Genomic DNA, 15,091 nt, shown 5'->3' with positions numbered 1-15,091 from the left:
GTGCAAGAGCAGCCCAATCACTTACTGCTGCATCACTGGGGCTGTGAAGGCTCCTGGAAGAGCAGCCTGATTGCCATCGGTGTGCCCATCAGGTTTTTTTGCCTTTTTTTTTTTTTTTTTTGCTCCCAGGAGAGCTTGTGGCTTTTGAGACAACTGTGGCTGCAAAAAAAACAAAACAATTACAGTTGGCCTTAAAACATAGGTAATGAGGAAGGACCATCACCTGCAAGGCTGCAAACCACACCATGCTGCTCACCTGTCCCCAGACCCTTGCCGGGACAGTGCCACCAATATCCTGGTCGCAACCAGTGAGGGCTGTGGGACCAGGACAGCCCCTGTTGGACTGTTGGACAAGGATCTCCCAAGTTCCCAAACTCCTGGCCTCTGGGCCTTGGAAGGTGCTCCCAGACTGGACCATAGGGGAGACACTTTTTTTTAAATGTCCAAGTTTCTTTATTAACCTGAGTATAACAAATATAACATGTACACAGTATAAAAATGAACATAGAGCATGACAGAGGTACAGGTACAGCAAAGATACATGACCTATACAATGACCAGTTCATTGAATGATAACAATAATATATTAAGCATTTCATTGCTTGGAAAAAGCAAGTTTTGATTGTAAAAATTGTATCCTGTTCCACTAAAATTTTACAAAGTACATTCAATACTGAAAAGTGACTCAACAGAGCAGGACCAGGGCATGGCTGGCCTCTTAGTGTTACCTCAGGCTGGGACTGTACAAAATGAATCCAGATGCTTCTCTGGGATGAGTTTTAAGAACTTAACAATTAAATTAAAAAGTACAAAACTGTGTGTTTCAGGGAGGGTATTCTTCATTTAAAAGCATGTGGCACATGCGCTTTCGGTGGCACCAACAGACTTCAGCGACATGCAGATGGCGCCGCCAGGCATGGCGCTACGCAGGCTCCGAGTTGATGGGGGGCAGATTTTGGTGCTTGAAGTACTGCACAACTTGCTGGGGCAGCTCTGCCAGCACAGCTTTGGCCAGTGTTTCCTTGGGGGCCTGCAGGCAAAAAGAAAAAAGAAACACCAACATAAGATGGCTACAGGGACTGAGCGAGGACTTGCCAAGCTCTGCCACGCAGGAGAGGCTGGCACAGATGCCTAAGAAAGAGGACGAGCAGAGTCAGCGCAGCGCGGCTGGCCTGCCCCCAGCTCCAGACAGTGGCATCTCATTTAATACTCCCTTAAAGCCAGCTCTCTGATAGTCAGCACTTTGTACACCTGGGAATATACTGTGTACTACATCTTCCTTCCAGGAGATAATTCACTGGTTGGTCAGAATAAAATAAACATCCCCTTAGAGTAGAAAAATCAGGAATCTCGTAACAGCAGGTGAAAGGGAAATAGAGTGTTTTGTTAAAAAAGGAGACAGATAAGCACAGGATGCTGTCCTGCATCCTTTGGCGATCCCATCAGCAACAAGCAGCACCCAGCACACAGCACAGTCAGGAACAGCGTCCAACCCAGGGCTGCCTCCTTCCACTCATCGACTCATCAGCTTTCCTCCAACATACAGCAGTGGGTCAGGCATCCATCCCACAGGGATGGAGCACGCGTTGTGGGGGTTGCAGCATCCGAGAGCAGCAGACACTGGGACAGGCCCAGGGCTCATTTTCACCCCTGGGGACCTTGCACACTGCTAAGGATGGGCAGGTCAGCATTACACTGGGACACACTGGCCAGAGACCATGGCAAGGGAGGGACACAGGCCCAGTACTGCCCCAGCTTGTTGCGGGAACTCTGCTGTAATTGTTTTTTGCTCTGTGAGCACCCACCTGCCTGGTGGTGATGAGGGTGACAGAGATGGAGGATGCTCAAATAGAGCACGCCACGGCACTATGAGCACTGCTGCCCCTGCGTGTCTTGTCGCAGCGCTGATTCATGTGGTTAGTGCCAGTGTGTCTCCATGGGATGTGGGGTTTAGAGCTAGGGCAAAGCAGGCAGCTTGGGAGGTGGCAGAGCCCAGTGGGAGGGTGACAAGTGCTCACCCTTTTGCCTCTAGCTGCCCCTTGAATGGCTCCCAAACCTTTCAGCATCTGCTGGGCTTGCCCCACTTCCAAGGTGAGAACCACAGAACAGTTTGGCTTGGAAGGGACCCTTGAAGATAACCGTGTCCACCCTCCTTCCATGGGACATCTCTCACTACATCAGGTTGATAAAAGAACCCTCCCCCACCCCCCAATGTGAGACCACGCTTCTGCTCCAATCCCCTCATCTGCACAGGGCTCCCACAGCCTCCTGCCACCAGCACACTGCAGAGCACCGCGGTGGGGACAGCACAGCGCAGGGGCACGGACTCACATTGCGGAAATCCCGGAAGGGCACGAACTGGACGATGTCACGCACGGCCTCCTCGCCCGTGTAGGAGCGCAGCACCCGGCTGTCCCCGTCCAGGAACTCCATGGCGGCGAAGTCGGCGTTGCCCACCCCAACGATGATGATCGACATAGGCAATTTGGAAGCCTGCACCACGGCGTGTCGCGTCTCATCCATGTCGCTGATGACCCCGTCTGTGATGATGAGGAGGATGAAGTATTGCTGCGGAGAGGGAAGCAGAGGGTCAGAGCTGGACGGGGTTGCATGCAGCCCATGTCAGGGGACGCATCTACCCAAGGGATTTGGGAGCACTCGCTGCTGGTGTCACCCCCTTCTAGCAGCACCCAGAAATTTCAGGTGATCCCATTCCCTCCAGATTTTGAAAGACAAAATCCAAACAACAAACCACCCCTCCCATATAAAAACGTGTTGCGGCACTGCCTACATGTGCTTCTCCACTCATGTGCTTCTCCACTGGGGAAGTGGCTGCAGCAAGGATGCTGGCATGGAGGAGGGAGTGCTCCCTGCAGCGTCTGCTGGTGCAGACCACTGAATCTCACCTAATGTAATCTCAGTATCTATAATCTAATTGAACCTCCTGCTAGAGGTCTCACTGACTAATTTACTCTACTTAGTGATGGAAAAAGCTCCAACTTTTGCAGAGCTTCGGTGTCACAGGGGCCCTGACACAAGTCCGGCTGGCAGATGCAATCTCTTCCTCCCCACTCAGCCCATGTCCAGCTTGCTGCTGTGCCCTGCAGAGCTGAGGAAGTGGATGGATGGACGGATGGACAGTCCTGCTGGACACAGCACAGCAAGTCTGCAGCATACGGACCCCTGAGAAGGCTCCTCCATCTCCTCCCCCTCAGGGGAAAGTAATGGTTCAATTTTGGCACATTACACATCTTGCGTGTGGTGGAGAATTGAGGAAAAACAAGCACTTAGGAGCATTAAAGCTCTTTGTTCCTCTCCTCATTCTTTCCATTTCCTCTGAAAACCACCAGTGCCGACGTCCCAGAAAAGCAGAAGAAACAGTCCAAAGCCCATTTTCTTGTTTTTCCTCCAGCCCACATCTTGTCTCCTGAAATTTTCCCTAAGTGCTTTCTTCCCTCAGCACTCTCTTGTGCTAAATCAAGCACAATGCTCCAAGCACAAATGAGGGTGGGTTTGTGGCATTGCTTCTGATTTGTGTGTGCCACAGCAGCAGGACCAGCTTCCTGCCCCCAGCATCACCAGCGACACAGGCTGGGGGTGCCAGCAGGACCCCGGACATGTCCTGGGAAGCAGGGATCTGAAACAAGGCAAAAATACAGCTGGGGGAAAAAATGTTTTCTAGGGGAAGATTTATACAGGAATGAAGTATCTGGATTCCAGAACTAGCATCAACACATTTTTTTGGTATTAAATGCCAGCATTTTCTCATACTCATGGCCAGCACTGGTCGCAGGACAAGTAACTGGGCCTGACCCTGTTTGTGAACCTGAATGGGAGAAAGTAAAATTTCAAAGACAGCAGCTGATAATGGGCAAAAATCCAGCTCATTCCACCCTTCCTCCCCATGCTTTTTTGTCTGAGTAAATCAGTGCAAATTTGGCCTCTGAGCATGGTCAAAGAATAAAACAAGAAAGGTCCATCTCCCTTTGATTCTTTTCTTTTTTTTTTTTTTTTTTTGTGAAATCCATAACAGGATCAGAGAAAAGCACACTAGAAAGTATGCAAGAAAAGAGGGAACAGAGCTCACCAAATGTTTCTCACTGCATATTTCAGAGGCCAAGGAGATGATGCTGGGGATCATCTTAAAAGCCTGGAGGTTCTGCAGCAGAGCGAGCTGGCTGGGGAGCATCTTCCCAAGCAAGGCACCAGCAGGCACTGCACTAGAGCATCATCTGGACGCACCCCAGATGAATTATGACAATATTAGAATAACCCACTAGGGAGCAGAAAATCAGCCTGTCCTGAAAGGCCAAGCCCACCTTTGCCTGTGGGCACACACCCCAGAGCTGTTGTCCTCCCACCATGGGGGACACCAATGTCCTGGGATGGGGACAGGGGGGTCACCTGGGCTGGGGGTCACCCCCAGTGCTCGCCAGCATGGCCCACCTGGCAGCACCTCCCGATTTCTCCTTGTTTTGTTGCTAAAACAGCTGATCTCTGAATCCAGCACAGGCTTTGGAGATGATTATGGCAATTTACTAACAAAATCACCAACTAGGCTCACATGTGTAAGCAGGACTTCAGGGGATTAGCTAGCATTTAACAGTGTGTGGCAAGGAAAGGGGAGCTTTGGATATGGGGGTCCTGCTGGAAAGGTGTGTGTTAACTCCCCTAAGCTTATTGATCCTCCCCTGGGAGCCAAGCCAGTCGTGCGCGCCCTGCATCTCTCCCCCTCTTGCTCAGACACATTTTAGTGCTCCCATCCCTTAAGAGCTGACTGGTCCTCTGCTTGTGATCCACATTGCCATGGAAAAACTACCAGTTTGGGGGGTTTATTAAAGACCCTCTCTCAGGTGGGAGCCCAGTGAGACCAGGAGGACAAAGCGTGCAGATCCAGGTGAAGGCCCATTGTGTTTCCTGCCCGGCCACCACGCAGAAGACAACCTCGTGGTGGCTCACCAGCCCACAGGAGCTCTTTGTGGGGCTGCTGTCCCCATTGTCCCCTGCTGGTGTCTCCACGCCATGGGGCTGCCGCCGGCACCACAGAGGGTGGTGCTGCCGCACACAGCTGAGACCAGCTGGATGAGGAGAAGGCCCCCGGGGGAGCTAGGTCCCTGATCAATCACGCTTTGTGCTTCCAAAAAAGAGCCGTCTCCAGCCTCTGACGGAGCTATTACTTTGGTGCACATTATTTAAAATCTCCCTTGATTAAACTATTAGTGCCAACGGAGGGGTGCAATTTGCATATGATTAGTGCCTCTGCTCGGTGCGAGGCCTGTGGGCTTCTCCCTCCCCCACTGACACAAGCAGAGAAAATGAACACTGAGGAGCCACCTGGATGTGTACTGAATTAAACCCGATTTGGACCTTCCCCCACAAGTGCTGTGCGTGGACGTGAGGACTGGCAGCCCGCAGCCTTCCTGGGAGGAGGTTTCAAAGGGTGGAAGATGGAACAGGAGGCACCAAGAAGGTGTTAGGGTGCGTGAGGGGACGGTGGGCAGCAACAGGACCCCCTCGAAACAGCAGCAGCAGGAAGTGGCTTACTTTAACGAAGAAAGCAAACAAAAAAAAGACGAATAGGGTAGTAATGCCTTGTGCTTGGAGCTGGGAAGAGCAACAGCACAGAAGGCAAGGCAGAAGAAGGTGCCCTCAGAGAGAGACTGCATTCAGGAAAGCTTTCAACCCCAGCCAGCTCTGTCTGCACACAGGATGATGCCCCAGCTGAGCTGGCTCTGAGCGAAACCCAGCTCTCCATGCTCTCAGGAAGGCACCTCAGCCACCAGCAGCAGGCCAGAACCCCTGGCAGGAGGCTGGCTGGCAGCGGCAGCACTGTCCGCCCAGCCTGGCTCTCCAAACCACAGCCCCACTCCAGCCTCTGCCTCCTAACACCACGCTGGTGCCGCCTCCTGCACACGAGCCTTGCAGCCTGGTGCAACGGAGCGTGGTAGGAGGGGGCCTCTGTGCTAACGAGCAGCTTCTTGACATATGGATGTAAGCAGTCTGCTGGGCTAATTAACTGCAACTTCAAGGCCTGACGAGCGGCTGGAGTGGCCGCGCGGGAGCCCCAGTCCTGGCTCTGAGCCCACTGCTTTTCCAACTGGTGTGAAAAGCAGCGATAAAAGTGAGCCACCCGATGTCATCCAAGTGGGAAAAGCACAAAGGTCTTCTCCCAGGACAAGGTTTGGATTTGGCCACATAAGAAAGATATGGCAAGGCACAGCTCGGGCAAGCAGTCTGTGGACTGGTCATGCTGTGGGGGCTTTCCCAGAGAGGAAACCCTGGGGCTGGTGCTCTCCTTCCTCAGTTTGCCAGCCTGGGTGTGCACCACCAGATCTCCCCAGGAGATCTCTTCACAGAGCACGGGGAGGTGCTTTAACCAAGAGGATCTTCCTCCAGCTGTTTGCTTGTGTTGAAGTGACGTAAGCCATAGGTTTGAAGACATTCCCTGAACCTCAGCCCAGTTGCTCTCGTTTCCCGTCTGCACTACGCCAGCATTACCTACCACCAACCTAATTCCCCCGTGGTCCCCATGACAGTCCTGTCAGTCCCACACCACACAAAAGCCCAAGGCTATTTTGGAAGCAACATACTCCTCAGAACTATTATTTCCCTCTTGGCCAGAATCTACAAGTACAGAGGTTGCCCAGTTAGACCAAAGCCCCCAGGGAGCTCAGCAGAGGCCAGTGTCAAATGTTTCAGAAAAACAGAACAAGTTATCCTTTTCTGTATCCTGCTGGTGCATGTTATAGATTCCTGAGCCCAAGTTCGCACCTGGAAGTTCTCCCAGGACAGAAGGTCCGGCCTTGCCACTTCTCACTTGGGAGCTGCTCCACACCTCTGAATGTTCTGGCCAACTCTCTTGCTACCATTTCCAGGGCTACTGGATCCTTTCTGAGATAAGGGGACCAACATTTCATACTGTGCTCAAGACATCTGTATCAATCCAAGGGATGCCCACCTCGTGGCGTTTCCCTCCCTTGTCTCAATTCTCTCCCCAATAATTTCTGATGTTCTACAGCTGCAGTTCTGTTGACTGTTAAAGAGCTTTTGCATTGTTTTTTTTTCCTAAGAAGCATCTGCAACAACTCGACATTCTCTGTCTAAAGTGACAACAGCCAGCTGAGAGCCCACGGCTGGGCTTCACAGACAGGGTTAGTTTTAACTTTCCTTCAAGTCCTTTCCATTCACCAGCATGGGGCAAAGAAACAGCAGATGCATGTCAGCCACGAGGGATGGGGAGATCTTCCCACAATTGTTCGCAGGCAGCTTTCATCCCAGCTCCCCTAAATAGTCTGGTCTCGCAAGCCAGCTTTGTCTGCTGAACTTGTCATGTCGCTGAGGAAGGAAGTTCAGCCGTGACACCACAGCAGCCATGAGATGCTCAGGCAGGCACAACTGCCACCCTCCTGGCTGTTCCTCCCACCTGGCGACATGTTGGAGTTGTTAAACCTGAACAATGCACTTTCTCCTACAAATAGCCAGGGCTGAGCCTGGCTCTGCACCACGTCTCCCGCAGCCTTGTGGCTTTCCTTCAGCCTCAACTCTCCTGACGTGAAAGCAGGGGAGAGGAACCCACAGCACTGGGTCAGCCACCCCATAGTCCCAGGCAAGGGCAGTGCCTGACGTGGGCACCGCCGTGACGGCAGCAGAACAGCAGAGGGCACAGAGCTGTGCTGCTGGTCGTGGGGTCAGGGTGGGTTAAATTCTCTGCTGGGTCCTCTCCACCTGGCACTTCAGCCACCTCGCACCACTCAAGACACTGAACCCAAGGACCGGCTTTTAAATGCCGGCCCAAGGTGGCCACGCAACATGGCAGCATGAGAAAAGCAGGACTTACGGATGCAGCCTCCTGCTGGGTTGCCTGAGCTGCAAACCGGGCCACGTGGTTGACAATGGGGGAGAAGTTGGTGGGTCCGTAGAAGCGGATGTGAGGCAGGCAGGCCGAGTATGCTTGGACAATGCCCTCCACGCCTGCAGGGAAACCAGAGAAGCCAGACATCACAACACGCAACAGTCCAGGCCAGCCACAAGTCCAATACCATACTCCAAGCATGACTGTCTGGTAATACCGTGGGGGCTGAACTTAGAAATATTTTTTTCCACAAAACTCATCCAGCTCATCAAATTTCATCTCTCTCTCCTCAAACGTTCTAAAAACAGAGCTTTGCTCCTCAGTAGCAGATCCTCAGACCTTCTCTTATAAGAGGGGCCTTGTTTCTGCAAAAATCTCAAAATCAGGCAAAAAGGAGGAGCAAAAAGAAAAGCAACTTGGGGTCTCTGAGCATAACCAAAGGCAGACAGACACAGGGCAGAGGAGGTAGTGCAGAAGCCAAAATGTCCCAGAACCACCCTCAGAGCACCCAAGCTGTGTTTGGAAAGCACCACTCAGACCTGCAAGTCATCAGAGACTCTTCTTCTGCTGTCCCACAGACCTGTTCATGAAGACCCTTCTGTTCTTCCCAGCTCACATCAGCCAGAAGAATAAAGTCAACCTAAAAAGGCTCTCTTTATGAACTGTTTGCCAGCATGAGGATAAGGATTAGGATTTTGCTATTTGCAGTGGTGCTGATGCTGCAACTCTTTTCTAAGATCCTTGTGCTTTTCACAGAATCATAGAATGGCCTGGGTTGGAAGGGACCAAAGATTATCTAGTTCCAACCCCCTTGCCATTGGCAGGGATGCCAACCCACTAGATCAGGTTGCTCAGGGCCTCATCTAACCTGGTCTTGAACACCTCCAGGGATGGGGCAACCACAACCACTCTGAGCAATCTGTTCCAGTGCCTCACCACCCAAACTTTTGCACCAAACTGTTCTGGAGTCACCCCATCTCTTACTGTGGGCACAGTTATTTGGAAAGAGCTTGATCTACATCACAAAGACTTGCAAAAGGAAATAGGAGACATAGTTCTCAGACACAGCAGGAATTGCGCTCCTTTCTTCTAGGGCCTCCTCTTAACACCTGAGGCAGTAGGCACCAGCAGAGTCCTACAAACCCTGCTGCAGGACTGGGGTATTTATGTGGGGCACTCCAGGGCATGTCACTGTGCCCTGAATCCAAAGCTGCTCCCACCCCGTTTAGTGTCTGTGCACATGTAAGTTACCCATATCTGCTGTAAATTACACAGCAAGACACAAACCCTCTCCAGCTGGGAAGAAAGTTCTCTCCCACCACTCATCCTACCTGGAGGTGATGACATGGCATCAGCCCATTTTCAGGTGCTGCACTATGACACTAGACCGAGTGCTGATGCATGGTTTACGCATTGTTCCCACAGCCTTTCAGCCCTGACTCCGCAACTGCTTGCACGCAAGCAGGTTGCCTACCCATCGTGTGATACCTCAGGGCTACGCAGGGGCAGCTGGGTGATGTCTGGCCACATCACTCCTCCCTTCCTGGCCTCAGTTTCCCCAGGAAGTAATCTCCTGAAAAGGTGCATGTGTGTGTAACTAAAAAAAAATTAGCAATTCTGCAATTAATCAGCTGATAATCAATTATTTGGGAAGGAATTGTCACTGATAGAGATGCTTGACAGTGGCTTCTGCACCCTACAACGCATTTAATAAATTACGTCAAACAGAAAGCCTCACAGCTACTGGAGAGCGATTTAATGAAGCAAATACAGCAGATAAGCAGATGTTCATAACAAGCCTTCATAACCTAGTGACTAGTGAATGAGTCTGGAAGCTGACTGAGCTCCAGTTTTGCTGGGGTGAAGCAGAGGTCAACCCGGACAGCTTTTGCAGCTCATGGTAGCCCTTACCATTTATGATCTGAGCAACAATTTAGCAATGACGATCAGCTCTCAGTTGCTAAATGAGATACAGAAGCCTTAAGTCCGAATTCCCCATCTGCTAAACAGCCCTTGTGTTTCTCACAGACTTGCTGTGGGAGCAGACGGCTGGTAGGACACATCAGACATCAGAAAGAAGGCGTATTTTTACAGTCTGAATCCAGTTGCATCTTACCCTGGGACCTCCTACACACCCCCAAATTTTCTCTGCTTTCTGTTGAGTGCACCCTTATTACTTGCTCTGCTTCACTGTTAAAGGCTGACTCTGAACAGACCTTGGAAAACTCCTGAGTCAAGTTACCAGAGAAATCCAGAGGAAAGGCAGAAGACACTGAAGGCATAGAAAGGGCTGGCAGGTGCTCACCTGAGCAGAACGGGTTGGTGGGATTGAAGTTAATCGCAAACTCGTGGGATACCTGTGGAGAAGAAAAGACCTGAATTAACACGGTAATGAGTGCAGAACAGGATGCTCTCTGCCAGTTTAACCAGTGCGGCAGTTGCACAAGCGCTGCAGATGTGGTAGTTCATCCTGCGGGGTCAGCAACGCTTCCCAGCCTTTTGCGACCCAACCAAGCAAGGAGCAGAGCAGACAAACATGGTCAGGATTGAGTAGTATCTGAGGATGGACTGGTTCCTGTGAGCCTCCACACCCCATCATGGATCCACCTCAAATTATCATATCAGTTCTTTTACAGCTGTGACAGCAGGTTTCTCCACATGGCTTCCCTGCTGGCTGCTCACCGTTCACTAGGAAAAATGACTTCATCCCATTGCATATTATAAAGGGAGAAATCTCAATTAACATCACAGGCAACCCCAGTTCTGGCAGCAACCTGGCTCTCCACCTCTTGGCAAGTGACACGGCAGAGTGGGAGGGATGACCTTCTGCCCTGCACGAAAGCAAGAGCCCTACAAACTGCTCATTTGGCCTCTGAATGCAGGAGTGACACCTTTCAAGTGCTGCCAGCGCATTGTCCCTCATCTTGTACAGGTGCCAGCTCTCCCAGCAGAACCTCCTGCCTCTTTCCCTGTGCCCACCCCAGCACTCAGGCAGCCACAGAGCAAGCTGGCTTGAAGACCTGACCTGGCATGTCAGCTGCAGTGACAAAGCCAGCAGATGACTAGCTTCATGACCTGGGTCATCACAGGGGTGAAAGACAGCACGGGAGAGGTGACAGGAACACAGAGGTAAGGTGACATGAACACAGCAAGTCCCAGCACAGACTGGGTTGGGTTTCATTGACCATGAAACCATCCTTTGTCCAATGCAGGTGTAAGAGCCTCCAGGTTTTCCATCACCTCCTTCCAAGCTGAGGGAGATGCTCTTAGGAGGAGGTCCTATGGGACATTGGCAACAGCAGATAGCCCTGCACACCCTGGCTTGTTGCATCAGCCCAGCCAGAGAAACACAGCAGCGCTGACTGAAAATCATGGAACCCACCTGATCTACTTCCATGGAAAGAGCCTGCAGACAGAAACCACAAAAAAAAATGGGGAATGGTCACTCTGAACCTATCGCTGCCACCAAAGACAAGTGTGGTTCAATGGCTGAGGTGCAAAAGAGGCTCAGGACTCCTGAGCTCCAGCATAAACCTTGCCAGTGTTTGTGTGGGTCAGCTGTTTGCTTGGGGAAGAATCATCAGATCTGGGGGCTTAGGCATTCCTCACTCTGCTACCTGCATTTCAGGCACATTAAGGAGTGAACGGACTCTCAGCAGCACCGAGGACACACAGCTCCTTCTTTCAGCACCTCTGGAAGTTGAAGGCATGATTTGGGATTTCAGCCCACTGGCTCAAGGACTCCAAAACAAAAAGCTCTCACTCTGTTCGTGCTGGAGTTACAAAACAAGGATATTTTCTTCCTCTCACACGGGTGGTGGTTTGTTGAGGTTCTCAGCCAGGGGATTGCTTCAGGACATGCGTACTCATAACACTGGCAAAATGAATGTCCTCTACAGCACCATGTGAAGCCGAAGTCCTCCCGAGACTGGAAAGTAGCACGCATCTGATTCAGACTTTCCAATTATACTGGGCATTGTGTTGAAAGCAGCAGAAACTATTTTTGCAAGGCACCATGGGGTGGGAAACAACAAACAAACAAAAGTAGGTCAGACTAAAACTCTTCTGTGCTGCAAAGCTGATGAGTTGCCGTACCAGCAAATGTTAACAGCCTGCTTGGGTATCTCCATGCCTGTTGAGCAGAACCAGTAATGTTCCCATTCATGCCAATAAGTAACTTGAGTGCTGGAGACATGTTCCGAAATGCATGACTTGTTTTTCACACACCATTTCTGGTGGAAGCCTTAATTTTGGGCAATATGTGCCAGATTTGTGGATTTTCAGTTATAAAGGGCTCACTATATTTTTTTTTAGAAGACATTCAAAATTCTGTCATGTAGGTATTTATAGACCAGGTAAGCAAAAAATATTTCCATGTTTTGCAACTGAAAAAGAGGGTTTTCTCTTTCTTTTAAGCACCAGCGAAATGGTTTGGAGCTGCTTTCCTCACTTTTTGCAGCATTATCTACAGAGCAGACTCCCTGCACGGCAGAAATGTTTCCAAACCTCCTCTGGAGTTTTTACAGATTATATATATCTCTGCTAGAAAATCAGCAAGAGGGCTTGAAAACAACAACTCCCCCCACCCAAAAAAAGGAACTCATTCCCTATTCAGCTCTGTACTTTGTAGAACAGTTTCTGCGGATCACAATTAAACACATACAGAGCCCACAGGTCACCAACAACAGTGGGACCTTTCCCAACAGGAAGAAACTCCAGCAGCTCCAAAGGGTGAGACATGCACCTGCAGCCCAGCTGTGCCCTCTTCTACTTCTGGATGGAAGCTCCATCTTTTCTCACCAGGAATTGCGAATGTGCCCAAGCCCAGGCAGGAGGAGAACAGGGCAACCGGTGGGGCTCTGATTTTAAGCATCAGCCTCTCCAGGGCCTCCTTGCCTTTGCCTCATCCCACAGCAACCAAAACCCATCTGCTTCCTTCTCCTGCTTCCTACTGGGAAATTGCTCGAGGCTCTTTACAGAGCTGTTACATTGCAAGATGTTCTTTGACATTTCCAACGAGACTTCTGTGTGCAAAATATCTCACTCCGACCAGTTCTTTGAAAGCATTTGGCAGTGCCATGGCAACAAGAGCGCAAGGAGAACAAAGCGCGATTTATACGACTCTTATCTCTAATGATCTTCCTCGTTTTTACCCTCGTCTGTTGTGTACAACGGCCATCGGTCAGCACGGCCGAGTTTCACCCACTGCCAGGACAAGGTGCTGCGTCCCCGGGATATCAGCTGCAGAGCTCCCCATGGAGTGCTTGCCGTAACACGAATCTTGTGTTTCAGCAAAGAGCAGCTATTTGGGCTTTGACGTTACCCAGTGAGCCTCGTCTATCAAAATCCTGAAACGTGTGAGCTGAGTCCCTGGGACACACGTCCCAGACAAGGCAGTGGGGACGGAGCAGAGCCAAGAGGGGAGGCACATGGGGCCCAGAGGCTGAACGAGCCAGGGACTGGAGGGACGGGCACTGGGGAGGCCGTGCTCAACGCAATGCAAGTAAATGATGTCCCCAAGCCAGGCTGCTGGGGTGGTTGTGCCTGGCCCCGGTGCTGGCAGCCTCCACTGCAAATGTGAGACAAGGAGTGGGTTACTCCAGGCGTTAGGGTGGGTAACATTTACTTATACATCAAACAGCTGGGGATGGAGAGTTGCTCTCTGCCAGGGCTCATGCAGGCTTACAGATCATTCTGGGGGAGAAAGAGGCTTGTTTCCAGTGGTGCTTATGGAGTGTCAGCAGTGGGAGCTGATGGAGGCACCTCTGCAGCTCGCTGCAGGGGACCCCTAAGCCATCAGCTGACATCCCCAGCCTGTCAAACTCCTCCAGCCGTGCGGGACAGACAATTCCAGGCTCACAGGCAGTAACCAGGAGTCCCTGTGGGGCACAGGCCTGCTCTCCCTGCCTTGCTCAGGGTCCCTCCTCCTGCCTTATGGCTTCACCTAATGCCCCAGGCCCTGCTCATGCCCAGGGCTGCAGCCCAGCAGTGCAGTTTCCACCCAGGTGGCAGTGAAGCAGGATGCTTGGTGGGATGACCGACCCATTCCCCTGCACACTGCAGCCTAGGTTGCCAGGCTCCTTCCAGCCTGGCTGCGTTTTCCATTTCCATTTCTCCCCACAAACAATAAATCCCCAGTTGACAGCTGACAACTGTTATTCCTTGGAAGCTGCTCACCAAGATTTTCCTGCAGAAACTGGTGAAATGACAGACCAGAGACATTTCACGGCCAAGGGGGATGAATCAGCTCCAGTTTGTGCAGGGAAGGATGGCCTCTTGTGAGTGGCAACCAGCAACAGCTCCCACTTGAGTTGCAGGGATTTGGGCTGCTGGGAGATCCAAGAGTCTGGGTTGAAATGGTGAAAACACGAGAGCTGCTGGGATCTGCCCTGCGGTCACAGCCAGCTGAGGGTGCGAAGAAAGGTGGCGGTCAGGTGGGAGCCACCATCCTGGTGGCTGTGATGAGCAGTGCTGGACTGGTCCTGTGGGGCCTCTGCATGGATTAAAAATGACCCCCGCAACGGTCCTTCTCTCTGGGGAAGATGTGGGATGCACGCCTGAGGGGCAAAACATCCCCAGCCCCAAAGGCCAGCAGCGCAGAGCTCCCCTGCCCAGCTGCTTGTGATGTACGTGCCCTGCTCTGCTCAGCCCGGAGCAGTGCTCCCCTCCTGCCGCAAAGCAGACGAAAAAAAAAGGCTCTTGGATCAACCCCAGCACTGCACCACGAGCTGGGGACTTCTCAGCAACAAGCGGAGGTAACATGCACCAAGAGCAGTCAAAAGACCCAGCTGGTAGGGGAACACTGCGGTGTCCCAGAGCAGCTTCTCAGCTGCGTTATGGGAAAACCAAGGCCGTACATCGCACCTCCGGACAGCCGGAGCAGCCCAAAGCCCTGTCCCTCCATGCGCCCCACTGCACCCAGCACCCCATGAAGTACCAGGGCTCTGCAGTGCGAAGCGCTCTGCAGACGTGAAGGAGAGGATGAGCGGGCTCAGAGGCTAAAGAAAGGTGTTGTGAAAATGTCAGAGGAAAGGAATGAGCTCCCGACAGAGGGTCAGCGGTGGCTCTGGGCACAGGGTGCAATTCCCCAGCCCTGCTTCCTGGAGCCTTCAGACGAAGCAGTGTTTGTGGTGGGAATGCTGGTTCCAGTGGACCCCCATGCTCTGCCATGTGCTTCCAATACTCCAGCACACAGGTCGCACTGCCAGTGCTGAGGACACCTTAGAAGAGTCCTTCTGC

General features: G+C 51.8%; 1 protein-coding gene across 2 annotated transcripts in view; it reads right to left on the bottom strand.

Moving 5' to 3' along the window:
- Positions 1 to 437: 437 nt before the first annotated feature.
- The window catches only part of CPNE2 (copine 2), a 60,215-nt gene continuing 45,561 nt past the window's right edge, over positions 438 to 15,091 (bottom strand). Inside the window, exons 13-16 of one of the 2 annotated variants that reach the window (XM_035543851.2) lie at positions 10,158 to 10,209; positions 7,838 to 7,971; positions 2,332 to 2,568; positions 438 to 1,030 (exon numbers count right to left, since the gene is read on the bottom strand). In XM_035543851.2, coding sequence (XP_035399744.1) covers positions 923 to 1,030; positions 2,332 to 2,568; positions 7,838 to 7,971; positions 10,158 to 10,209 — 531 coding nt within the window. In that variant the 3' untranslated portion in view covers positions 438 to 922. The remainder of the gene's footprint in view (positions 1,031 to 2,331; positions 2,569 to 7,837; positions 7,972 to 10,157; positions 10,210 to 15,091) is intronic. The other variant, XM_035543852.2, reaches the window with a different exon arrangement.

The sequence above is a fragment of the Cygnus atratus genome, chromosome 12 (assembly GCF_013377495.2).
Source record: "Cygnus atratus isolate AKBS03 ecotype Queensland, Australia chromosome 12, CAtr_DNAZoo_HiC_assembly, whole genome shotgun sequence".
Taxonomy (NCBI): domain Eukaryota; kingdom Metazoa; phylum Chordata; class Aves; order Anseriformes; family Anatidae; genus Cygnus; species Cygnus atratus.
This window is presented reverse-complemented; position numbering and strand designations above follow the sequence as displayed.